The 25,984-nt window shown below is 34.5% G+C and overlaps 2 protein-coding genes and 1 long non-coding RNA gene across 3 annotated transcripts; all 3 read left to right on the top strand.

Moving 5' to 3' along the window:
• The first annotated feature begins 6,145 nt into the window (after positions 1 to 6,145).
• On the top strand, positions 6,146 to 10,420 carry LOC116002727 (monooxygenase 1-like). Its single transcript, XM_031242897.1, has 6 exons — positions 6,146 to 6,259; positions 6,876 to 7,022; positions 7,825 to 7,875; positions 8,467 to 8,635; positions 8,844 to 9,075; positions 9,688 to 10,420. Exons 1-6 carry the CDS (start codon positions 6,168 to 6,170, stop codon positions 10,209 to 10,211), a joined length of 1,215 nt encoding a protein of 404 aa, XP_031098757.1. The 5' UTR covers positions 6,146 to 6,167; the 3' UTR covers positions 10,212 to 10,420.
• Positions 10,421 to 14,587: 4,167 nt separating this feature from the next.
• LOC116000881 lies at positions 14,588 to 15,565 on the top strand. The gene is made up of 2 exons (XR_004094182.1): positions 14,588 to 14,931; positions 15,225 to 15,565. It is a non-coding gene; the product is annotated as an uncharacterized LOC116000881 (long non-coding RNA).
• Positions 15,566 to 18,281: 2,716 nt separating this feature from the next.
• Positions 18,282 to 25,906, top strand: LOC116001833 (monooxygenase 1-like). The gene is made up of 6 exons (XM_031241783.1): positions 18,282 to 18,424; positions 19,534 to 19,680; positions 21,498 to 21,548; positions 23,595 to 23,763; positions 23,964 to 24,195; positions 25,225 to 25,906. Exons 1-6 carry the CDS (start codon positions 18,333 to 18,335, stop codon positions 25,746 to 25,748), a joined length of 1,215 nt encoding a protein of 404 aa, XP_031097643.1. The 5' UTR covers positions 18,282 to 18,332; the 3' UTR covers positions 25,749 to 25,906.
• Positions 25,907 to 25,984: the final 78 nt, after the last annotated feature.

A 25,984-nucleotide genomic window follows, 5' to 3' on the forward strand; every position in this document is an offset into this window, starting at 1 on the left:
TTTTAGATACAAATATAATCCTGACAAAAAATTTCTACGTGTTTTACTCGATAGCAAAATCATCTATAATTGCATTGAGATTAATATAAGATTTAATTCCGTTTTAGGTCATTTTTAATCAAAATATCCCTTGATTTACTATCAAGATTAGCTGAGTTCCTAGGATCATAAATATCAAATAAGGGATCAGGTTTTCATTAGCCAATGTATTGTCAACATTATTTATTCGCCTAGCCCTCCCTTGCTCAAATAAAAATGTATTTTTCTCAATATTATTAACATAAGGTGATTGTACATAGAGTTAATTCTAGCAATGGTCCTCTGACTATGTTGATTTTTCAAAATTAGTCCCTGACTTTTAATTTGGACAATTTAGGTCCCTTGACTTTTAAATTATTTACAGTGTTGGTCCTTTCGTCAAATTTTGGTTAAGTTGAGTTCGAATGAAGGATTAAAATTGTCTATTCACCTGTTTAGTGTATCATTATTCGTATTTCTCTTATCTTATACGATGTATATATCAATATAATCTCAGTCGAAGTTTCAATGAAAGCCATATAATCTCAGTCGAAGTCTCTTCGACTGAGATTATATTCATATATATAGCGTATAGGACAGGAGAAATACCAGTAACAATACACTATACAGGTGGATGGATAATTTTACCCCTTCATTTGACCTCAACTTAACCAAAATTTGACAAAAAGACCAACATTGAAAAGAATTTGAAAGTCAATGAACTTAAATATTGTCCAAATTAAAAGTCGGGGACTAATTTTGAAAATTAACATAGTCAGAGGACCATTGCTGGAATTAACTCTAGTATATATATACAACTGTCCACTCATAAAATAAATCGTTGATACTACTAAACTATAGTATCTTTGATACCAATAATGTTAATAACTATTAGGTATAACATGGCATTAGTGTTGATGAACATTGTACAGCTCACTATATATATATTTTTTGAATACGCTCACTATATATATAGTGATTGAAAAATAATGTGTTTGAAGTGAAGTTAAAATAATTAAGATTATTCCACCCAAGTTAGTCATGTTTTTAACTCGATAATTACAAGGTTACAAGTTCGACTCTCAAGGAGGGAAAAATCCCAGCGGAAAACAAACATAAGAAACTATCCGAATACGGGGAATCCTTCGTTGAATGCTAGCCCCTATTTGATCTTCATGAAGCAAATTCCGCAGGTCTCGGATCCTCATCAACCAGGTACAGACCGCTTGGTCGACGTAAGCCTTCTTAGCAAGGGTATCAGCCAACCGATTTTGCTCCCTATATACGTGAACGAACGAAACTTCCGCAAAAGCCTTTGCATTATCAAAATATCAATGGAGAAGATTGCCATAATTCCCAAGCACCTTCGATTTATTATGCAGTAGCATGACTAGAGGCTTTGAATCACTCTCTACAACAAGCTTTTGAACTCCCATTCTAGCAGCAAGTCTCAACCCTTGGAACACCCCCCAAGCTTTCGCCTTCTCAATAGAACAACCTCCAATCTTATAAAGAAACCCACCGATCCATTGACCAAAATAATCCTTTAGCACCCCTCCGCAACTTGCATTACCAGTCGCAGCAGAACAACTTCCATCAACATTGATTTTAGACCAGCCAACCTGCGGCTTTCTCCATGCGGGAAGAACATCCTCATATTGGTCTGCATGCCTGGCAAGAGCCGATTGCTTAGCAAATGCGTTGGCAATATCCATCTCCTGCTGCGCGAGCCAAAATAGCTTCTAACTAAGCGGGATAGTGCGGCCATTAAAGACGGCGTCGTTGCGCCACTTCCACAACCACCAAAGGCGGATCGCAAAATTCTGTGGCCAATTACCAGGGAAACCCAACGAGCTGTTGCCAGTGATATTCGCCAACAGCCAAGCATCCCAATCTAAAGAGGCTAAGGCGTTGAGAACTGGAGGTCCCAGCACAGCGTTACAACACCAGTCACCTCGCAGTAATGGCGAAAAAGATTATCGCAATCCTCATCATGCCCTGCACAAAAAATACAGATTACATTAGAAGTGAAATTCTGTCTAGCTCGTTCAATATTGGTCATAATGCAACCGTGTTTGATGTTACAAAAGTGATCTCGAAAATACAAGGAAATAATGGAAATACAACAAAGAAAATATCCACAAAGGATAATAAAACAGGAAAATTACAACCTACAAAAGGTTGAAAAACCTGAACTATGGTTGAAGATGAAATCCGGACGAACTCGGGTGGTTGGAAGCACGAGTCGTGTTACCACTATCCTTAAAACCTTATTTACCGCCTCCCGGGGTGCTGGAGCATTGTTGTCTAGGTTTCCCAGGATAAAACATACTACGATCTTCCGTTTGAGCACACAAACTTGGATCCGGCGAACTAGGAACGTGGGTTCAACGCAGGTGGCTAAAAGGAAATGTGAGCAGAGTTTTGAGGGAGAAAACAGTGTATTGCCGTGTGTTCTTGGTGTGTTCCAAACCTGCTGCTCACATCGAATATATAGTGGAGGAAATGGATCATAGCATTAACCATGGCATTGATAATCCATTTGTAACCTCATCCCACTAGCAGAATATTTAATTCTGTCATTAGCACACATTAATAACCACTACCAGTCCATTATTCACGAAATAACTCTGAAATAATAATTAGAATTAATCAAATTAATTCCGTAATATCAAGAGTCATTTCTTAACGGACACAGTAGGTGAAACGTCGCGTTCGAGAGGTTACTGGAGTCGCAGTGCGAGACATGGTCCAGACTGTGAACCATCGAGACATCGCCTTGCCGCGAGACGTCGAGAAGTGCATGCTTCGAGACATCGTGCCGGCAACGAGACATTGGACACACGCGCCAGCTCGGGCCGCGCGACATCGCATTCGCACGCGAACGACCTCTCGCGAGAGGTCGACTCCGCTGAGTTTCGAGACATCGAGCTACCTCTCATGTTCGTCTTGATGTCTGGAACATACATGGAAATCTTGTTCAGAATTTTTGCATAACTTAGCCCGCAAGGCTAGCCAATTTTCCGAACGACATTCGTGCCCGCAGGTGCCGGCGTACACGAGTCAAGCTTTTTCAGGCTCAATTTGGGATTTGATTTGCACCCCCCTCCCCCCGTGCGCGCGAGAGCGAGCCTCTATGCCATACAAGTCAATTAGCCTTAAAAAGGCTCTTGTATTTATAGTGGGGCAAATCTTCCTTCCCAACTAATGTGGGACAAAGCTACATAAGCTTTTCCTCACTTAAAATTTCATCTCAAATGGGTCTACTTTGAGAACCAATTTGTCATTCACCCATTATCCATTTTGAGCGTACAATATATGGATCTCTTTGTCTCACTACGAAGAACCCGAATCCACTTTAACCCGGCCCAAATCGGTTGTGGACCCCACTTAAATTGTACCACAAAATGGTCACTTAAATGCCATTTTAGTGCTATTTTTCCAATATTTGACCAGCCAAAGGAAAAGGCAGATTCTATTAGGCACTTTAATATCCCAATACGGAGCCAATCATTAGTGCTCCCGGTAGCCAATCATTAGTGCTCCCGGTCGATATCAGAGGGGAGAACGAATGATAAGCCGATGCCACGAAGAAATTTCCATCCGACTCTAGACACCAACCAACCCCATCTGCTTCGGTAACATCAGGTCCCAAAAGAAAACCGGCGAGCTTAAGTAGAATGTCTGCTGGAAGAAGATCATGGAGAAGATCCACTTCCAGCAACTACCCTCCTCCCAATATTCATTAACATTGGCGTAGAGCGTAAGCAAACTAAGCGGGGTGCTCAATACTTGACGAAGGGGATAAGGAACAATCCATTTATCTATCTAGAAGCGGGTGTTTCTCCCATTGCGAACAATCCGGATCATACCCGCTTCAAGAAAAGGTTGAGCAGCCCGAATACCTTTCCGTGCGTTGGAGAAATTTGTCAGCCTATCACCATTATATTTGCTAAGTAAAGACCGGGCCCATAGAGAATCCTTCTCGGTCTATATAAATTTTTGTTTAAAAATTCATAAAATTAATAGTTATCAATGTGTTTCTATGGTTAACCAGGCATGAGAGGCTTCTCACTAACAGCATGCGGGTAAGGCGAGGTATGTCAACCTCAGATGAATGCTGGTTATGCCATAATACAATGGAGGATATAGACCACGCACTTCGCAAATGTACAGCAGCCGAAGAAGTATGGAAAGTGATGCTGCCAAAATTGCTTGCTGAGTCCAGGAATTTATCATTCCATGACTGGTTGGATCGAGGCCTGGCTTCTAGAGGCAGAGGTTTTAACCCACGAAACGACAACCCCCTGTTTGCAGTAACGCTATGGTGGATATGGAGATGGAGTAACGAAGCGATATTTTCCAACTCTATCCAATCCCTGAACTTTAAGAGAGACTGGATAAGCTTACAGATATACCAAATAGAATCTGCTCTAGTCAAGGACGGCAGCAATCGTTCGATGACAACGAATCCAGGATGAGAAAGAAAATGCTGGGAGAGACCAGAAGAAGGAGTTGTAAAAATTAACTTCTATGGCTCCTCCGACTGCGCAGCTAAGTCAGCAGGTTGTGGAAGCTTAATAAGGAATTTCAATGACAACTGGTTAGGGGGATTTGTCAATAACTTAGGGCATTGCCCCCCTCTCCAAGCAGAAGCCTGGGGTTTACTAAGGAGTATACAGCTAGCTAACCACATGGGTTTCAAGAATATTTTACTAGAAGGAGACTCGATACAACTGGTTGATGCATTCAAGGATGGAGCAATGGCGAGGACACCAATCCTTAACATAGTCAAGGCTAGCAAACAAGAACTTCGAAGCATGGTGTATTGGAGATTGGTAGTTGCACCCTGTGAAGTCAATGCAGTAGCAGACAAAATGGCAAAGTCGTCAAAATACTACCCGAAAGGTTTCCACTGTTTAACTTAACCGTCGGTAGACATCACTAATCTGTTGGAGTTCGATAGAATTGGCTAACCTACATGGCGTTTCTTGTATAACCAAAACTGATACGCATCTGTAAATGGGTTTCCCCCTTTCCCTATAAATAAATAAAAAATTGCATGTTATATTTAAAAGTATAGTTGATAAATTGAACTTAGAGGGTGTGGTTGAGTGAAAATGACTCATTCATCCTTAGCCAAATTAAAGTAAGAATTTTAGATATAATAAATGATTAATTATAATTATTTTAGTATTTTAAATTTTTAATATATATGAATGAAAATTTAATGGCTTAAGACTAATTTTGCGTACAACTCAATAAAAATAGAAATGCGGCCATAAATAAGTTGCACTAACATAAATTTACTATCATAAGTTTTTAGATTAGATTTAGAAATGAAAATAAATTTTTTTTAATACTACTGACTCTGTTACAATACAGTATATATATGTTCATAACTGCTTTCTCAACCTACTGAAGCACAAAGAGTCAATATCGCTTCAACTGAGGCTCGAACCCACCCCCTTTTATATGGGATGGAAGTGCAACCGGGTGCCACTAGACCAAAGGTCTTGGCAAATGAAAATAATTTATATAGAGAAAATAAAAAAAAATAATAATTTTGTTGTATTTATAAAAAGTAATAAATCATGAAATGTACTTCAAGCCTTCAATTAGCCAAAATGTCTCCAAATACTTATACATTTGTGCTCAAATGGCACTTTTGTAGCTCTCCTTGAGAGAAGGTCACAAGATCGAACCTATAATACAAATATTATTTTGTAATAGAGTCAATAATAACAAAAACAAAAACAAAAAAAAAACAAAACAAAACAAAATCAAAATCACAATAAGTACGCCATTTATGTTTTCTTGGAGAGGAAGAGTCTTGCTTCCCTCATCCAAAATCACAATAAGTACGCCATTGATCTCTTCTTTTTTTCTTGGGGAAGAGGTTCAGAATCATTCATAACATCAATTTTTTTTTATATTATTATTAAATGTTTACACGCAAAAAGTAACAAATAACATGGGCAGCGTAGGTTGACTGTGCCAAAATAATCAACTAGTCTACTATGTTGGTTGGAAAAGTCTACTCAAAATGGTCCCACTAGTACTAGTATAAATATATATGTATACTCGCCACTCCTAGGCCACCATACTCAACACTTTTTGACTAATATAGAACACAGAGAGAGAGAGAGATGGAATTTGCAGCGCCGGCAACCGAAAAGCATGAGATAGTGATAATCGGTGGTGGCATTTGTGGACTTGCCACAGCCCTTGCTCTTCACAGGTACCATCACAAGCTAGCTATATTTGTATATATAGACCCTTCACTGATCCCGCTCAGCAATTCCCCCTCTTAACACCTGTCAATTTTTGCTCTTATTAGAATTCGAATTCGTGACTTGCATTTGATACTACTTGTTAGGATCAAACGCTTAATTATCGTTTTGACAAAAGTTATAGCTCGTAGCGAATGTGTAATTTTATTTATTTATTATATTGTCATCCATTTTCGAGAGTCAAGATACTGGACTTAACCATTTACCAGCATCCGCCCAACAATCCTCTTAGTCTCATGGTGCTAGACTTGGTTCTTACCGCCTCCGCCCAATAATCCCCCCTCCCAACACCAGTAAGTCTAAAATGTTCTTGCTGGGATGAAAATCCGTGACATGACTTTGATACCACTTCACACTTATTAGATTTTATCACTACACCAAAAATTATAACACACAACTTTATTTTCTAATAGACCGACATCACATTTTTCAGAGATAGGGTACTAGACTTGACCTTTCACGGACCTCCATCTAACATATCATACCCTTAATTTCTTTTTAAAGGTCTTGCAAAATGCACATATTGTTTCATATTGGAACTTGTATTTGGAATGTATGATACAGGAAAGGATTGAAAAGTATAGTGTTAGAAAGATCGGAAACACTTCGAGCACAAGGGGGAGGAATTGGGCTGTTGCCCAACGCATGGCGAGCACTTGATCAACTTGGTGTTGGGTCCCGCCTAAGAAGCATGGCTGTCCTTCTGCAGGGGTGAGTGATTCATCATTAGCAACTTGCGATATGTATATGTTTGTCACTATCATATACGGACCGGAGTATCAACTTGTGATAATATGTTCACCATCATTATGATCTACAAAGGTGTGTAGATCATATTATCAAATAGTGTAGATTTAGTATACAAATAATAACTTTTAATATTATTGGTTTTATGATTTTTGAGTAGTTAACGAATGGTTAACACTACCAATGAGTATATAGGAGACATATAGAGAGGATATATGAAGAAGATATAGGTATTTTGTATTGATGAATATTGCTTGTGAATAGTGGAAATTGTCGCCCATTAATGAGAATCATAGACGGCCTCATATTGAGAATTACTGTTACATTTTGAATAAGAAACTCTAGTCTTACTACATTAGGAATAATGAACCAATCGTTATTACATTATGAATAATAAGCTCAATCATAATTAAACTGCTAAACTGTTAGGTATTGTGCATCTTTTTTGAGCTTCTTTAATCTAGTTACTTTCTTGGATCGTTACATTTGGCCGAGACCTAGTATACTTTATACAATCCATCAAATATATTAAAAATGTACATTGTATTTAGAGAAAATACTTTATTTTATATAATTTACATTTAATACACTAATTATGTACTTTTAGTATATTAAAACATGTACCTTTTGTTATGCTGCACATAATAATTTGCCTCTTTCTACTTTAATTTACATACTACTCGTGCTATAAATATATGTGTGAGTTTTATGATATTGTTTCTTTAAAAATAATGTTATGTAAATACATTATTTCTTATTAATGCAGGGGACGTGATATCTTGATCGAAGAAAATAAAGAACGGAAGATAGAACATGTGTAAGTTTGATATTCATTCACATATTAATTTTCATGTTTACTAATTGAAAGTGAAATAAATTTTTTAAATTTGTAAACATAAAAATTTTCAAACAATCATGGTCACTAAGGTGTTTAGAAGGGGAAAAAATAACGGAATATGTAATAAAATATTATAGTTAATATTATATCTTTAATAAAAAAAAAATTCGTCCAACGTATGATCAAGAAGAAATATATATATACACACACACACAATTTTGCCTTCAATGTTATTTATTTAATCATAATATAATATTTATAATAAATTAATTTAATCGTAATAAGTTATTATAAAGTATTGCTTGAAAATTATACTAATTTGTTTTCTATTCTATTCTATTAAATAAAAAGAATATACTATACGTACTCCCTTTACTTTTTACCAACATAACATATTACATATTTTGAGTCATTAAGGGAAAAGTAAGTTATATATTGTTTTTATTTATTTGTCCTCCTAAAAGAAATTCAATATGTATACCATAATTTTTTTTTACTGTAAGTCCACTTATCAATTTCTATATACTAAATTACTAAATTAAGTATGTATGTGGTGGTGATTATGGATAGGATTGGAGAGTCACGTTGCGTGCAAAGGAGTGATCTTATCACAGCGTTGGCTGACGAATTACCGATTGGGACCATACGCCTTAGTTCTGAGGTTGTCTCTATTGACATTGGCTCTGTTACGGAAACGCCACGCCTTCTGCTCACTTGTGGGAGCTACATTGATGCAGAGGTATTTTTGCAAATATTTAATTTTGTTTTGTTTGTTCAGTTATATTATTATTAGCTATAATTTTAGTATGGTGATAAACATTTGATTTTGTTAATTGGTGTCAAAGTAGGTCATTAAAATATAATTTTTTCAATTTATGTTTTAAATTAAATTTGTTGACTTAATTGGTTATAAATTAAAGCTTAATGCATGAGTTTATGAATGGCAGATTGTGATAGGGTGTGAAGGAGGGAGGTCAAAAGTGGCAGAGTTACTAGGGTTGAAGGCGTCAAGGGCATTTGATGTTGGTGCAATTAGGGGCCTCACCACCTACCCAAATGCTCATTCAATACCACATGAATTTCGCCGAATAAGAAAAGGAGAAATTGGGGTTGGAATGCTTCCAATTACTCAACATTTGATCCATTGGTTTGTGGCCCTTCCAACGCACATATTATCAGGTAAATTAATTCTTCACTAATTTGTTACATTTGTTTTTTTTTTTGTTAAACCACAAGGTGTTTTTCGATATCCTAATTATAGGAGACACCTTAAATTTGTACCATAGTCAGACTAATTCACTAATTTGTTACTTTTCATGCATTAATTTTTAATTTTTGAGGAATCAAAGGCTAAGATCTTATTGTAGTAATTATAAAATGATCGAACCCCACTTTTAAAAGTTTTAAATAAGGAAAAATTGTACTTTTCGTCCGTAATTTATAGAATAATTCCAGAATTCGTCCCTAAGCGTTAGTCATACTCACTTTTAGCTTTTCGTCTCTTTACTAATTATAAGACATTAGGGACAAAATTTACAATTTTAGTATAACTCAGGGACGAAAAGTGAGCACAAATTATCCTATGATTACGTAGGGACAAAAAATGAGTAGAAAACACTCCGGACGAATTCTACAATTATCCTATAATAACTTAGAGACCCAAAATGCAATTTCCCTTTTAAATAATTATAAAATTGACTTGTGTTGTTTTTACTAAAGCCCTGGACCAACTATAATGGACGATTGAGATCAGACCATACTTTTCTGATTATCATCTATTGTGATTGACAGGAGATAAGTTCCCACATGATCCAAAACACATCAAGCAGATGACCTTAGAGTTAATAAAGGACTTCCCTTCAAGCATACAGGAAACAATAGAATTGTCGGACCTGGATTCTCTATCTGCTGCGCACTTGAGGTATCGTGCACCATGGGACTTGCTCCTTGGGACCATGCATAAAGGGACAGTTACTGTTGCGGGGGACGCAATGCACGTAATGGGCCCTTTCATAGGGCAGGGCGGCGCCTCCGGGCTAGAAGACGCGGTGGTGCTGGGTAGATGCCTCGCCAAGGCAATGAGTGGGATTGAAGGCAACAACAAGAAGGAAAAGATTGCGAAAGTCGAAGCCGGGTTGGATCAATATGTAAAGGAAAGGAGAATGCGGGTTTTGGGATTGTCCACTCTCACTTATTTCATTGGTATTATTGTGGGTAGCACATCCCCAATCGTAAAGATGGTTGCTGGCTTAGCCATGACTTTTCTGTTTAGAGATAGAGGATCCCATGTTCAGTTTGATTGTGGTGAACTCTAATAGGTATATCTTGCCTCAAATACTACCTACTAAATCAATAAGTGAAGCTCCGCATAATGCCTATATCTTAATGGGTGGGCTAAGCTAGGGGTACTACAATATAATATTATAAAATTAATACCATGACATGTATTAAGTTTTGATAAAATTCTAGTTAGGTGTCTTGTTAAAGGATTGTATGTCAATCTAGAGAGGTGGCTTGGTTACTATATTTTGAGTTGATTAACATGTTGTGTTGTGTTGTGTTTTAAGCATGTTTTAATAGTTACGTCGTATTAGATTGTGTATTGTAGTATTATAGTTTTGTACTTCCCACTTTCTCATATTAATAATAATTGTTACCTTTGTTGCTATTTGTACCACCCTTGAAAAGTGGTGTAAATAACCTTAGAATTGTAAAAAGATGAAAAATTTCAACAATTTCATAGGTTGTGTAAATAGTCATAAAGGTGTAAATATGATTATTTACACCACACTGGTCAAGTGTAATTTACGAGATTCCATTACTAACTTTTTAATTAAAAATTTAAAAAATTAAAACATTTAAAAAAAAAAAAAAAAAACTAACCCCTCATCTTCTCCGGTGAGAAGGCAGCCTAGTGGGTCTCCTTCTTAGTGGAGAAGGCGAGGGGTTGTTGTTGTTGTTTTTTTTTTTTTTTAATGTTTTGATTTTTAAATTTTTAAATAAAAACATAGTGTTTGACTAACTTTAATAAAGGTGGTGCAAATAGCAAATTGTTTTATTTACACCACCTATAAAGTTAGCAAACCTATCAAAGAGAGGTAAATAGCAATTAGGGTGGTGCAAATTAAATTTTCCTATTATAAACTAGCATTTTCGACACGTATTGCACGAAAATTGATGCACAATATTAACACATCAATAAATATAAATAATTAAAAATTATAGTTCAAGTTATATATGCAAATTCCCTCCAACCATGCCAATTTCGTTGTGAAATTGTAATCCATGGTGAATGACTATTTTACCATTTTTATTATTATTATACCAGAGTATTTTAGTCCTTATTCACGCATACCCTTTTAATTCTCAATCATTTTATTCATTCCTACCAAACAATATAATTTAAATTTTCAATGTATTTTTTTATGAAATTACAATTCATTTTCTCCTAATTCCTTCATTACAACCAAACGCTCTATAAAGTTGAGATAAATCAACTCAATTATTTTTGCTATCGGTCAAAGTGGAACACATTCATATTCATTCTGAGCGGCTCCATTCCTAAAGAAAAGAGCCATGGCAACACCAAAAATAATCTTTGCGAGCTTTGATGTAGTCGCCATGGAGACGCCAATGAGATAAGTATGCATGGACAACTGCACCACACGCAATCTCCTCTCCTTCACGTAATTCTCTAGAGCTTCCTCGATTCTCACATTTTTTTCCTCATTTTCAATCCCATTAATGTTATTCTTCACCACGGCCAATCCGAGGCATCGGGTGACCACCACAGCGTCTTCTAGGGACGAGCAGCCGCCTTGGCCGAGGAAAGGGCACGCGCCCATCACGTGCATGGCGTCGCTGGCGACCATCACCGTCCCTTTGCGTAGCCTCCCGAGAAGCAAGTCACCCGGCGGGCGGTATCTCAAGTGCGAAAAGGAAAGAGACTCCGGCTTCGATCAGTGTATTACCTCTTTTTCCTTTGCTGGTAAATCTTGGAGCTTCTCTATGATCGCTATCACCATTTGCTTAATTGCATTCTCATCACGTGGGAACGTTTCTCTAGCCCAATTAAATTCATAATTGCATGCTTAGAAGCTTTGAATGTACAAAATATTATTGGAAAAAAGTGCATTTTTAGTTCATCAATTAGTCCTTTACTTTTACGATTGTAATATACTGCAACAATTGAGGGGCTAAAAATGCATTTTTTTTAAAATATTATTAACATAAGGTGATAGTATATATATAACTGTCCACTCATAAAATAAATCTTTGATACTACTAAAATATAATATCTTTGATACCAATTGATGCATACCCCCCTAATGGGGTACCCGACTTGGAGGGCCTTGGTGTCTGGAGCCGCCGGCCGACTTGTTCTTCTAGCTTGCGGCCCAGTTAAGGAGGCCCGAGTAGCCTAATTGGTACAGACAGTTGGTTCGCAATGCCCGACTGGGTGCGTTCTTGGATGCAATGATAGCAGAGAATCAGAGATTATGGTGGATTTTGAAGATTCTTTCTTAATCTAGATTTTGCAAGTCATTATGGTGGTTTGGCAGTTTAAATAGCTGCACTTATTCCTCCGAGTGTCTCGCACAAAACTACACTCAACTAGGATTTCACAAGTCTCACTCGCTACTCTCCCTTTCTCTACACAAAGTAGATATGGATTTTACAAAGAAAAATTTTCTTCTCTCTCAGACTTGAGTTCTCACGTATAAAGCTCAATTCTTGCACTCACTAAGTTTTCCTTCTTTCAATGATAGCTCAGAATCGTAGTGATGAAGTAAGGTCAGTGAGGCGCTTGTCTTCAAGTTTGTATGGGTATTTATAGCTTGAAAAAAGCAAAATACTCGTTGTAGATCTATCAATCCTGATCGTCCATTCAAATCTTGATAGAAATTGTCAACTTGATATGTAACTCTTCATGGCCCTTGTCAAACCAATTTGAAATTTGCCTCTGTCTTTACTCCTTTTGGAAGAAGCTCATTCGTCCAAAAAGTCTTCACAAGATCAGACTTGTATTTCCTTTAGATCCAAAGCCACCAATTTTGACTTTTCAAGTGTGAATACTTCACTTGCAATTTCCTTTGATCTGATTTGTCAAGTTGATCTCTCCAAAATAATTTCTTTGGGTGATTCTTGCTTGAGCATAAATTATATCACCAAAAATTCACTGACAGCTCCAAGTTGATCACCATCAGCTCAATTCAAATTTTGCCTCCAAAAATTAATTTTGGATTTTGAATTATTATCCCAAAATTAAATATAATTTTGGTTTGAATTTTTGCCACAAAAAATTAAATCTTCATTTAGGAATTTTGTCTCCAAGTCTTTGATTTTTTATTTCCATTTTAATTTGTCCATTTTGCATTTTCTCTATTCTTGAATAATTAAATTCGAATCAGCTTCACCCAGGGCCGGTCCAAACATTTTAGAGGCCCTGGGCGAAATTAAAAAAAATGGACCCCTTATAAGAAAAACTAAAATTTAAATGTAATAATACTAAAAAATAGTAATGTCAAATAACATGAAATACTATTAGAAAATTTTCAACATTTTTTAAGTACAAAAGTAATCATGACAAAAAAATTCTACGTGCTATGCAAAATCATCGATAATTGCATCAAGATTAACATTCTCTAGCATATCCTTCTCAATACATGCATCAAGATTAACATTCTCTAGCATATCCTTCTCAATACACAAAATAAGATTAACATTCTCTAGCATATCCTTCTCAATACACAAAATCGTCATTAACATGGCTAGCATATCCTTCTCAATACACAAAATCGTCATTAACATGGCATTGGTCATTTAAATTTTCTTTAGATTGTTTCAAATTTTCATTAAATGATTATGATTTTTTGAAAAATTTATTTATAGCTCCTCTTTGTGATTTTATTAGTTGCTCTACTTGTTTTTTTTTTTTTTCTTTTTTCACCATCACATAAATACGTTTTCGGTAACTTTATATAAAATAATTTTAAAAATTTTGTATAAGAAAAGAACAAAAGCACCATAATATTTCGTTGATTAATAAGATTAGAATAGTGTCAATTTTATTTCTAAATTATTAATTAATTAAGCATGGGCTCCTTCTAGGTTTCAAACCAATGACCTTAAGCTTAATGCTAATCTACTTATCCATCCTTCCATTTCATCTTTCGATGAAATTCTCAGCACATAATTAATAATAAGCAAGTCACTTAAGATGTCTAATTTCCACCAAAATACGTATGACTTTTGATTTGATCTTATACTTTGGAGATTATTCACTAGACTCAAAAATAAAATAAGGGACTAATAAAAATTACAATTTGACTTATTAAAACTATTACATTTTATTCCGAGAAAATTGTCATTTTGGTCCAATGACTATTCTAGTAGTGTTAATTGCTATCCGCGACTTTCAAAAATATTGATTTCGTACTTTGACTATGCATTTTTTCTCAATTTTGGTCACGCCGGCCAAATTGCCGGCCAATGCGACCGGAAAAAATTGAACCTAATTTTATCCTAAATTGAAAGGGGCAAAATAGTCTTTTCTTATTAGGTCTGACTTGCTCTTTGACCATCTCTTCTCCGAACACCAATGAAGCGGCGTCGGACGGTGCTTACTCCTCCCCTGCGAATACTCATCTTCTTCATTACCTTCTTCAATCTGTATCCCAAAAACAAATCGGAAAACGAATTTTGGGAAAGACGAAGACGAAGAGGTAAATACTTACAGGGGTAAAGAGAGGGGACAGGGGAGGCTTGGAGGAAGACGAAGTAGCCATTGAAACTGATTTGAAGAACAGGGGAGACCCCCAAAAAATCAAAGCTTGCTTTTTATTATCCACAATCTTGAATTCTTGAATTAAACTCAATTTTATCTCTGAATGTTTAATGTGGTATTAATGTCTCTCTCTCTCATCGTTGTCTACCGTTGTTTGAAGCTGAATTTTTGCAGGTTTCTGAAGCAATTTTTTATCCAGCTTCATCTAGCCCCTCTCTTCTAGGCTTTAAAGCGCAAGAATCTAAAAGGTTGGTGCCTTTCCCAAATCCAGCCAGCAACAATAGTCAAAGACCATAAGGAAGATGATGTTTCATGAAATGGGTTTGGTTTTTTTGATATTGTTGGGGTTTTGATATAAATTGTCTTTTGATGTCTTGTCTAGATTACAAGTAGTTACTATGTTCATTCGACCAATAGTGACGTTGTTAGTGACCTTGATTGGCTGCCATAGTGATGTTCAATGAAACTTTGGATTCTTGCTTGGCTGCCATGGGATTTCTGCTAGCACTGAACTGATCTTATGTTTCATTGTAACCTGTAGAAAAGATGATGATTGGTTGATGGACAGAGCCTGAGTCAGGCAAGAAGCTAGTGGAGAAGACGAACAATCTGCTCGTCTTCTCCGTTGGTCGTCGTTGGAGGCAAATGTTGAGCGCCATGCCGAAAGAAGAGAGAGGCAGCGAGTAGCGCCGGAGGAGAACAGTTTGAGCATCGGTGTTCAGAGAAGAGAGGGTCAAAGAGCAAGTCAGACATAACAAGAAAGACTATTTTGCCCTTTTCAATTCAGAATAAAATGAGGTTTAATTTTTTCCGGTCACATTTGACCGGCAATTTGGCCGGCGTGACCAAAATTGAGAAAAAATGCATAGTCAAGGTACGAAATCAACATTTTTGAAAGTCACGGATAGCAATTAACACTACTACAATAGTCATTGGACCAAAATGGCAATTTTCTCTTTTATTCCTAACAAAGATGAATAATTACAGAGCTGAAAGATGATTCAGAAAAACTCTTTGATGTTGGTAGTCTGTTGCTTGTTGGCCTTTTGAATCTAAGATTGTATGGAAGTTGAAGGAGTTGATTGATGACTTGATGGTAAAGTCCTCATTTGTTATAATTTATGGGGATTTATTTTTAACTTTAAAAGAGCTTTGTTTGCTTGTGGACGTGCCGAATAGGTTATCTGACATGACTAGAAATCATGTGGGTTTCACTTGTGCAAGTTCAAATCATGTTATCCACGTAGTTTTGGTTCGAACCCAAAAAAATAAATTTAAATTATTTAATTAAAGTTTGAATAACCATTATTAAATTGAAGTTTAAACTTTAAATAAAAATTTAAAAGTTTAACTATAATAATTATTTTACTTTTTTAGTTTAACTCCAAAGTTTAAATATTTGATATAACCATTTAAAAAAAAATTAGAATGAAAAAATTCTATAAAAAATAATTAATTGTTGAATTTGGACTATTTTAAATAATAAAAAACATAATTTACAAAAAAAAAAAAAAAAAAAAAGATCGAACCACCAAAACCATTAGTTCTGGAACTATAACTTGAACCTCCCTAGAAGATTTCAGTTATGGTTCACACATTTTTCAAAATAAAAAACTGTCAGTTAAGAACTGGAATCGAACCGTGATCACCCATCGTATCACGCGTGATATGAAACTTTATTGGTTTCTCAGTGATCAGTATTCCAATGAGAGTAAAGAAGTTCTTCTCCCGCTCAATGATTTAAAGAAGTTCTCCTCCTCAGGTTTGTCAAGGATTTCCTCTCCAATCTCCAATCCTCGCTCCCACTCCTTGTTGGTCTCAAGAGAGAGATAAAGTCTAGAAGTGGTTTGAATAGATTTTTACAAAAATAAAATTTTTACTAAGTGAGACTGAGAAACAGCTCGTTTTATAAATCAAAGCTTGCTAACCAGCATGTTTGTTAGTTAATAGGAAGCGGAAGACTTAAAAACGTTTTGTAGCGTGTTTAGAGAATTTAAAATCCACTGAATAAAGTGAGTATGTGCGATTTATTTTATTTTTTCAACTTTTGAATTGTAACCATAACCCTCCATATTATTTATGTTCAATTGTTAAATTGTTCGATTAGGTTGGAACCGAACCGTGGTCTCCAATACATATAAATAATAATTTGTTGGAGAAGAAAAATAAATGAAATACAGAGTAGTTATTTTTAAGGGCGAAATGTCTTTAACATTACAGAAAAAAATCAGTCACTTTTAAAATAATTGATGGGAAAAACCGTCACTTTAATAACTCAGTGAGAAAAAGTTACATTTTCCCTTTTCGTACAACTCAATAAAAATAGGAATGCAGCCATAAATAAGTTGCACTAACCTAAATTTACTCTCATAAGTTTTTAGATTAGATTAAGAAATGAAAATAATTTATACATGGAAAATAAAAAATAATAATTTTGTTGTATTTATATATAAAAAGTAATAAATCATGAAATGTGCTTCAATTGGTCAAAAAACTCAAAATGTCTCCAAATACTTATATCTTTGTGTTCAAATGACACCTTTGTGGCTCTCTTTGAGAGAAGGTCACAGGATCAAACCCAGTAGTGTGGTAGTGATTCTTTTAAGTTACATTTGATAAAAAAAAGTATAGAACAAATATCACTTTGTAATAGAGTCAACAATACTAAAAAAAAAAAAAATCAACATCACAATAAGTACGCCATTTATGTTTTCTTTGGAGAGGAAGAGTCTTGCTTCCCTCATCCTTTTCTTGGATAGGAAGATAGTCCTGATTGATCTCTTCGTTTTTTTCTTCGGGAAGAGGTTCAGAATCATTCATAAATCATAACATCAATTTTTTTTTTATATTATCATTAAATGTTTACACGCAAAAAGTAACAAATAGCATGGGCAGCTTATGTTGACTGTGCCAAAATAATCAACTAGTCTACTATGTTAGTTGGAAAATCTATTCAAAATGGTCCCACTAGTTCTAGACTTCTAGTATAAATAAAAAGTAAATACCAGTGGAGGTCCTCCGACTTTGATGGCACCACCACTTTTAGTCCTCAACTTTTAAATTAATCACTTTTAGTCCTCCGACTTTGATAGCACTGTCACGTTTAGTCCCCAACTTTTAAATCAGCCACTTTTAGTCCTCTTACTTTTTGTTTCTAGCCACATATGGTCCTTCCTTCACAATTGGACATCTAATGTCATTTTCTCAAGGGCAATTCAGTTACTCGGTCCAAAATTTAGTGTTAACAAAGGAGAGTGGATAACAGGGTTTCTTCAATTATTTTGATGAGGAAACATAATACTTAATACATTAATTATGAAATGACTGAATTGCCCTTGAGAAAATGACATTAGATGTCCAATTATAAAGGAAGGACCATAGGTGGCTAGAAACAAAAAGTAAGAGGACTAAAAATGGTTGATTTAAACGTTGAGGACTAAAAGTGGCGATGACATCAAAGTCGGGGGACTAAAAGTGGTTGATTTAAAAGTTGAGGACTAAAAGTGGCGATGCCATCAAAGTCGGGGACCTCCACTGGTATTTACTCTATAAATAAATGTACTCACCAGTCACCACTCCTAGGCCACCATACTCAACACTTTTTGACTAATATAGAACACTGAGAGATCAGAGAGAGAGAGGGAGAGAGATGGAATTTGCAGCGCCGACAACTGAAAAGCATGAGATAGTGATAATCGGTGGTGGCATTTGTGGACTTGCCACAGCCCTTGCTCTTCACAGGTACCATTGCAACCTACCTATATTTGTATTATTAAGGTGACAGATACAATATGATAGAGATAAAATCCCGATCTACCGGTCTAAGTATGCGTGCCGATTTGTGTTTGCCTGTCGGTCTATTTTCTTGCTTAAGTACCCTGCTTATTTTACCGGTCTCCATAGGCCGGTCAAGCCGGCATCCCTCCCTCGATCAGAACCTCATTCGGCTAAAGTTTTGACCTATTCGGGACTCACACTTGACTTCCGCACGATGGGCCATCGCGCAGGCCGATGCATGCCTGACACGCGTAATACATGCCGCTGGTTCGGAACCCTTCCCGAGGCCACCTATAAAAGGCGCATTTATTGCTGGGGGAGGGATTTTTTAGCTGTTTCATCTTTATAATAGTCAAAGAGATCAGGAACCTCTGACCCACTGTCATGTAGACCGGTTTCGTATAGGGCATTCCTATTTGTACCCAATTGAGTATTAATACAGAGTATTTCATTCGTACCTCCGTATATTACTTTATCTCCATAAATATGAAAATTTTGTTACTAAAGTATTAGTATTATTTCCTTATACACCCTTCACTGGCCTTCAATCAGTGGCTTGGATTTAATATTACTTGTTAGGATCAAACGCTAACCATTTTGTCAAAAGTTATAACTTGTAGCGAATGTTCAACTTTATTTTCTTATATTACCACAGTACCACATTTTCGAGAACCAATGTGCTGGACTTGACCCTTTATCGGCTTCCGTCCAACAATCTTTTTAGCCACATATGGTGTTGGATTTGGCCTTTACTAGCCTCCGCCCAACAATCCCCTCCCAACACCAGCCAGTCTAAATTTCTTTTACTGGGACTTGAACATGTGACTTGACTATGATATCACTTGTTAGATCAAGTGTTTATCACTACACCAAAAACTATAACTCGCAACTTTATTTCCTTATAGACCGACTACATCACATTTTCGAGAAATAGGGTTCTAAACTTGACCCTACACCAGCCTCCCTCTAAACTATATAAAATAATGGATTATCATACCCTTAATTTCTTTTTAAAGGTCTTGCACGTATATATTGTTTCATCATATTGGAATTGGAACTTGTATTTTTTACAGGAAAGGATTGAAAAGTATAGTGTTAGAAAGATCGGAAACACTTCGAGCACAAGGGGGAGGAATTGGGCTATTGCCCAACGCATGGCGAGCACTTGATCAACTTGGTGTTGGATCCCGGCTAAGAAGCATGGCTGTTCTTCTGCAAGGGTGAGTTATTGATTAACAACTTGCGATATGTATGGTCAAATCATTTATTGCATCATTTATATTATTTGGATGGTAGGTAGTGGGACTAATTGTTGTATACATACAACAATTACTCCCACTACCTAACATCCAAATGATTTAATTTTGTGGTTCTTGTCGCTATCATATGCCAATTTCTGGACTAGGGTTCACACCGCATTGTGGACTTGATGTGTATGTGTTTTGTGTTATGAATTTATTTATGTTACATTATTATGAAATTATATACTTTAAGAGTATGAATTCAATCTGCATTAGAAACAAATTAGTAATTGTATCTTATTTTAAGAACTTATGTGTCTTATATTGTAAAATTTTGTGCCTATAAATACAAATTATGTACCTAAATCAGATTTGAAAAATAATTTAAGTAAATATATAACATGTGTATGTGTCTTGTGTTATGAAATTTCGTACCTTACGAGTATGAATTATGTACCTCGTCGTTTCAATCTAAGGTCCATAATACTATGTATCTTGTATTGTGATTTGTTGTGTTTTGTGTTATGAAATTTTGTACCTTACGAGTATGAATTTTGCATCTCGTCATTTCAATCCATGGTCCATAATGCTATGTGAATCCTGGTCCATGATATAAAATGTCATCATATATACGGAATATCAACTTGTGATAATAAGTTCACCATACAACCTATTCTTTCTATGTTAGGGTGCGTGTGGAAATCCGTAAAATGATTTCTGAAAAATGTTTTTTGGGTTTTCAGTGTTTGGCAAGAGGGGAGAAAATGAGGTCAATTGAAAATTATGCCTTAGTCAAAGGAAAATAGGTATGTTTTGGGGAAAATGACTTCCCTTCATTTTCCAGGGATATGCACATCCAAAATTTGTCAAAATAGTGCGATCTTAGTTTTTACAACACTAGTCCATGGGCTAGGGTTCATGCAACCCTAGCCCGCCTCACGCAGGTTGGCAGACCCCTTTTTTATTTATTATTTTTTTTAACATTCAAAGTTCAAAAAAAATAAATAAAGTTTACAAATAGTAACATTGTAAATTTTAAATTCAACTTTAAAGTCTAACAAAAATTAATATTAATTCAAATTTCAAAAAATAAATAAAGTCTACAAATAATATTAAGTTTTTCTTATTTAAAAATTATAATAAAATTACATTTTAATTGTTTTAAATATCGCGGGCTTTGGCGGGCCGACATGGACCGCCAAATATATAATAAAAAAATTAAACTAAATAAATACTACAATACTAAATTTATAACACTAAATATTACTAACATTAGTCTGTGTGTAATCAAGTTTAAAAAAATTAGTACATTGTATAAATGATTTGTTATTGACTTATGGATTAACATATATATTATGTATTTGATTATTTATTATTTATTATTGTGTTTATTTAAATTAAAAAATTTTAAAGTTTGGCTGCCCTGCCCCGCGGACTTATTTCGACAGCTCCACGACTCAAAATTGATAATGGGTGAATGAAAAAACTGATTATAAAAATAGACCCATTTGATTTGAAAAATGAAGTATACAATTCTGCTCATTTTCCAGAAAATGAACCAAACGCAAAAAGACTTTTTTGTTGTGCAGCCAAACACCGGATCGGAAATGAAAATATTTTCTTGAAAATAACTCATTTTTCAAAAAATATATTTTTCAGAAGTCATTTTCCGTGGTTTTCAAACGCACCATTAATTTACATACTTGTGCTATAAATATATGTGTGAATTTTATCATATTGTTTCACATTTTTAAAAAAATAATGTTATGTTAATACATTATTTCTTATTAATGCAGCGGACGTGATATCTTGATTGACGAAAATAAAGAACGGAAGATAGAACGTGTGTAAGTTTGATATTCATTCACATTTTAATTTTCATGTTTACTAATTGAAAGTGAAATAAATTATTTAAATTTGCAAACATAAAATTTTCAAACAATCATTATCACTAAGGTGTTTAAAAGGGAAAGAAAATAACGGAATATGTAATAAAATATTACTGTTAATATTATATCTTTAATAAAAAAAACTTCAATGTATGATAAGAAATATATATATATATATATATATATATATATATATATATATATATATATATATATATATATAGTCATGATCAAGTGTGGCCGCGCCATAACTTACGGTCAGTGCGGTCTCACCACTATGTATATAAATATACATTACTCAATGTTAGAAAATGCACCACACAAATATGCACCATTAGGTACGCATCACCAAAAAACACACCACTAGGTTGCAAATATACACCACACAGTGTTAGGAAATGCACCATTAGGTGCAGGAGAGTTTGGTGCATTATTTTGAGTGTGGTGTTTTTTTTTGGCGTTTTGATGTATTTTCATTGTGGTGCATTTTCTAACATTTAGTGGTGTATATCTGTATACATAGTGGTGTGAACCGCACCGACCGCACGGGAAGGCGCGGCCACATTTGAACAGAATTATATATATATATATATACATACTAGTATTTTCGCGAGTGCATTGCATGAAGTGGATTTGTTATAATATTTGGACGAGAAAATGAAATAGGAGGATTTTACTTTTATATTAATTATATATAGTATAGATTAGGATCTTTTTATATTTTCAATCAATTAGTAATATTTGTTTTTCTTTTCCATTTTATCTTTACTATTGTTTGGCCATGAATTTCACAAATGATAATTTTATTTTTATTAATAGTGGTATAGTTGTGTATAGATATAGAAGTATAGATAACTATTCAAATTATTATTATTGGTGTAAATAATAATTAATAAATTATTTTTTCTTATAAAATTATGCAGAATTTTCAAAGAACTTTCTTATTTATTACGCAGAATTTGTTTCCATTATTCTCACAATTATAATGATTTAATTATTCTCAGAATTTAGTAAATAAAATTTTGTTACCAATTAAACTTTGTTAATTTTTTTACGAAATAATTAATAATATTAGTTTGTGTGGGAAAGTTGAAGTGGAGGATTTTACTTTTATTAATAGTATTGATACGTGAATATAGAAAGAATATTACTAATTAATAGATATTAGTTAATTTTCATTTTACATTTTCTTACAAAATAAGCTTTATTAATTATTTGACTAATAAATATTTAATTAATTGACTACAAAAGTTTGGGCAAAAAAATGAAATATATGGATTTTACTTTTATATATAGTATAGATTTATTTATTTATATTTATTTATATTATGTTCACCTTCAATGTTATTTATTTAATCATAATATGATATTTATAATAAATTAATTTAATCATAATAAGTTATTATAAAGTATTGCTTGAAAATTATACTAACTTGTTTTCTGTTCTATTGTATTAAATTAAAAGAATATACTATACATATTCTAACTTTTTTACTTTTTACTAACATATCTAGAGGTGTTTAGTAAATAGATGTTAGCTGATTGAGTTAGTAGATTTGATTAGTTGATAGTATTGGCTGATTGTAGAAAGATGTTTGGTAAATTAGTTGTTAACTGATAGCTTATTATATGCAAAATAACTTTCTAAAAAAGGTTAATCGAAAAAACTGCTTTGATCATCTTTTTGAATTTTAACCTTTTGAAACAATAAGCTATTACAAGAAGAATTAACCAAACATTTATATTGGATGTTTAACCAAGTCAAACAAATAATAATGGTCAAACAAGACAAAATTAGCGGATAGGCTAACTATTTTACCAAACAGGGCCAACATATTAACATATTTTGAGTCATTTAGGGAAAAATAAGTTATATATAGTTTTTATTTATTTTTCCTCCTAAAAAAAAAATTCAATATGTATATCAATTTTTATTTACTGTAGGTCCACTTATCAATTTATATATACTAAATTAAGTATGTAAGTGGCGGTGATTATGGATAGGATTGGAGAGTCCCGTTGCATGAAAAGGAGTGATCTTATCACAACGTTGGCTGACGAATTACCGATTGGGACCATACGCCTTGGTTCTGAGGTTGTCTCCATTGACCTAGACTCTGTTACTGAAACAACACGCCTTCTGCTCACCTGTGGGAGCTACATTGATGCAGAGGTATTTTTTCAGATATTCAATTTTATTTTGTTTGTTCAATTTTATTATTATTAGCTATAATTTTAGTATGGTGATAAACATTTGATTTTGTCAATTGGGGTCAAAGTAGGTCATTAAAATATAATTTTTTTAGTTTATGTTTTAAATTAAATTTGTTGGTTATATATTAAAGCTAAGCTTAATGAGTTTATGAATGGAAGATTGTGATAGGGTGTGAAGGATGGAGGTCAAAAGTGGCAGAGTTGCTTGGGTTGAAGGAGTCAAGGGCATTTGATGTTGGTGCAATTAGGGGCCTCACCACCTACCCAAATGCTCATTCAATACCACATGAATTTCGCCGAATAATAAAAGGAGAAATTTGGCTTGGAATGCTTCCAATTACTCAACATTTGATCCATTGGTTTGTGGCCCTTCCAACGCACTTATTATCAGGTAAATTAATTCTTCACTAATTTGTTATTACTTTCACACGTTAATTTCAATTTTATTATATCCACTATATATATTCTTCCCAAAAAGGTTGAATCTCAACCTCAAGGGCCCCCACGCTCCGCCCTGACAAAGCATCTGCGAGGATATAAATCATGATAACTCAACCGAACTACAGAGACTTTATATATATAGGTATTGAATCATATGAGAACAAATCCGTAGAAAAAAATTAAAAACTAATCACAACCTTACATCTGAAAAACTGAACGCACCAGATCAGATTTTAAATAAATTCAGTGGCAGTTTCGTAATTATCACTAATGTTCTATGTAAACGTGAACACTAAACTTTGTAATGTTTAGACTTTTTCAGGTTTGCACATTTAGTATTAAAAGTTTTCACTTGCCACTTGTAAAAATGTCAAAGTACATTACAATTATGGTTTCGATTTTAGAGTTGAGGTTTTGATTTTATTTGGTCCAGTGGTTCACTTTTTACTACTTAAAATCTAACTTTTTACGGTTTAGATTTAAAATTTAATTTTTTTCGTTGATTTTATAGAATTTACTAGGTTTTGCATATTTAGTTCATAAAGATGACATATTTAAGTGTTAAAGTTTGCACAATGGAATTAATAATAATTATGAATCTGCCACCACATTTTTAAAAAAAATGTGATGATAATTTTTAGAAATGTAAAACTAAGATTGATTCATATTTCTCAAGTATCCTCACAAGATCCATATATATATATATATATAGTCATGTGAGAACACATCCCCTGTAAAAGGTGTAGACAAATTCACACCTTCCATCTTAAAAAAAAAAAAAATCAAAGGCTAGGATCATATATCATCATTATTAAACTTTCAAATTTGTAGTAATTATAAAATGAGCCTCGCTCTTAAAAACGTTTTCAATAATTATAAAATTGACTTGTATTGCTTTTACTCAAACTCCGATGAATCTGGATAAACGGTTGATATCAGTTCTCACTTTTCTCTAATTATAATCTAATGCAATTGACAGGAGAGAAGTTCCCACATGATCCAAAACACATCAAACAGATGGCCTTAGAGTTGATAAAAGACTTCCCTTCAAACTTACACGAAGCAATAGAATTGTCGGACCTGGATTCTCTGTCCGCCGTGCACTTGTGGTATCGTGCACCATGGGACTTGCTCCTTGGGACCATGCGTAAAGGGACGGTTACAGTTGCGGGGGACGCAATGCACGTAATGGGCCCTTTCGTAGGGCAAGGCGGTGCCTCGGGGCTAGAAGACGCGGTGGTGCTGGGGAGATGCCTCGGCATGGCAATGAGTGGGATTGAAGGCAACAACAAGAAGGAAAAGATTGCGAAAATCGAAGCCGGGTTGGATCAATATGTAAAGGAAAAGAGAATGCGGGTTTTGGGATTGTCCACCCTCACTTATCTCATTGGTATCATTGTGGGGAGCACATCCCCACTCGTAAAGATGGTTGCTGGTTTTGCCATGGCTATTCTATTTAGAGACGAAGCATCCCATGTTCACTATGATTGTGGTCAGCTTTAATGGGTATATCTTGCCCCAAATACTACCTATTAAATCAGTAAGTTAAGCTGGTGCAGACTTATTAATACGTATATCTTAATGGAGGGGCTAGGAGTACTACAATATCTACTGTACTAATGAGATCTACTATACTAATAAGAGCCAAAAGAAGTTAGGCATATAATGAGTAGAAAAAATGACGGTCAAATTATTAAATTAAATGGATGGTTCAAATTGTTTAAATTTATAGTTTTTTA

The sequence above is a fragment of the Ipomoea triloba genome, chromosome 13 (genome assembly GCF_003576645.1).
Source record: "Ipomoea triloba cultivar NCNSP0323 chromosome 13, ASM357664v1".
In the NCBI taxonomy this organism is placed as follows: domain Eukaryota; kingdom Viridiplantae; phylum Streptophyta; class Magnoliopsida; order Solanales; family Convolvulaceae; genus Ipomoea; species Ipomoea triloba.

Coding starts and splice junctions, on each gene's coding strand:
- LOC116002727 (XM_031242897.1), top strand. CDS start 6,168: ATGGAATTTGCAGCGCCGGCAACCGAAAAGCATGAGATAGTGATAATC. Junction 7,023..7,824: donor ATGGCTGTCCTTCTGCAGGG/GTGAGTGATTCA, acceptor TTATTAATGCAG/GGGACGTGATATCTTGATCG. Junction 8,636..8,843: donor GGAGCTACATTGATGCAGAG/GTATTTTTGCAA, acceptor TATGAATGGCAG/ATTGTGATAGGGTGTGAAGG.
- LOC116001833 (XM_031241783.1), top strand. CDS start 18,333: ATGGAATTTGCAGCGCCGACAACTGAAAAGCATGAGATAGTGATAATC. Junction 23,764..23,963: donor GGAGCTACATTGATGCAGAG/GTATTTTTTCAG, acceptor TATGAATGGAAG/ATTGTGATAGGGTGTGAAGG. Junction 24,196..25,224: donor TCCAACGCACTTATTATCAG/GTAAATTAATTC, acceptor TGCAATTGACAG/GAGAGAAGTTCCCACATGAT.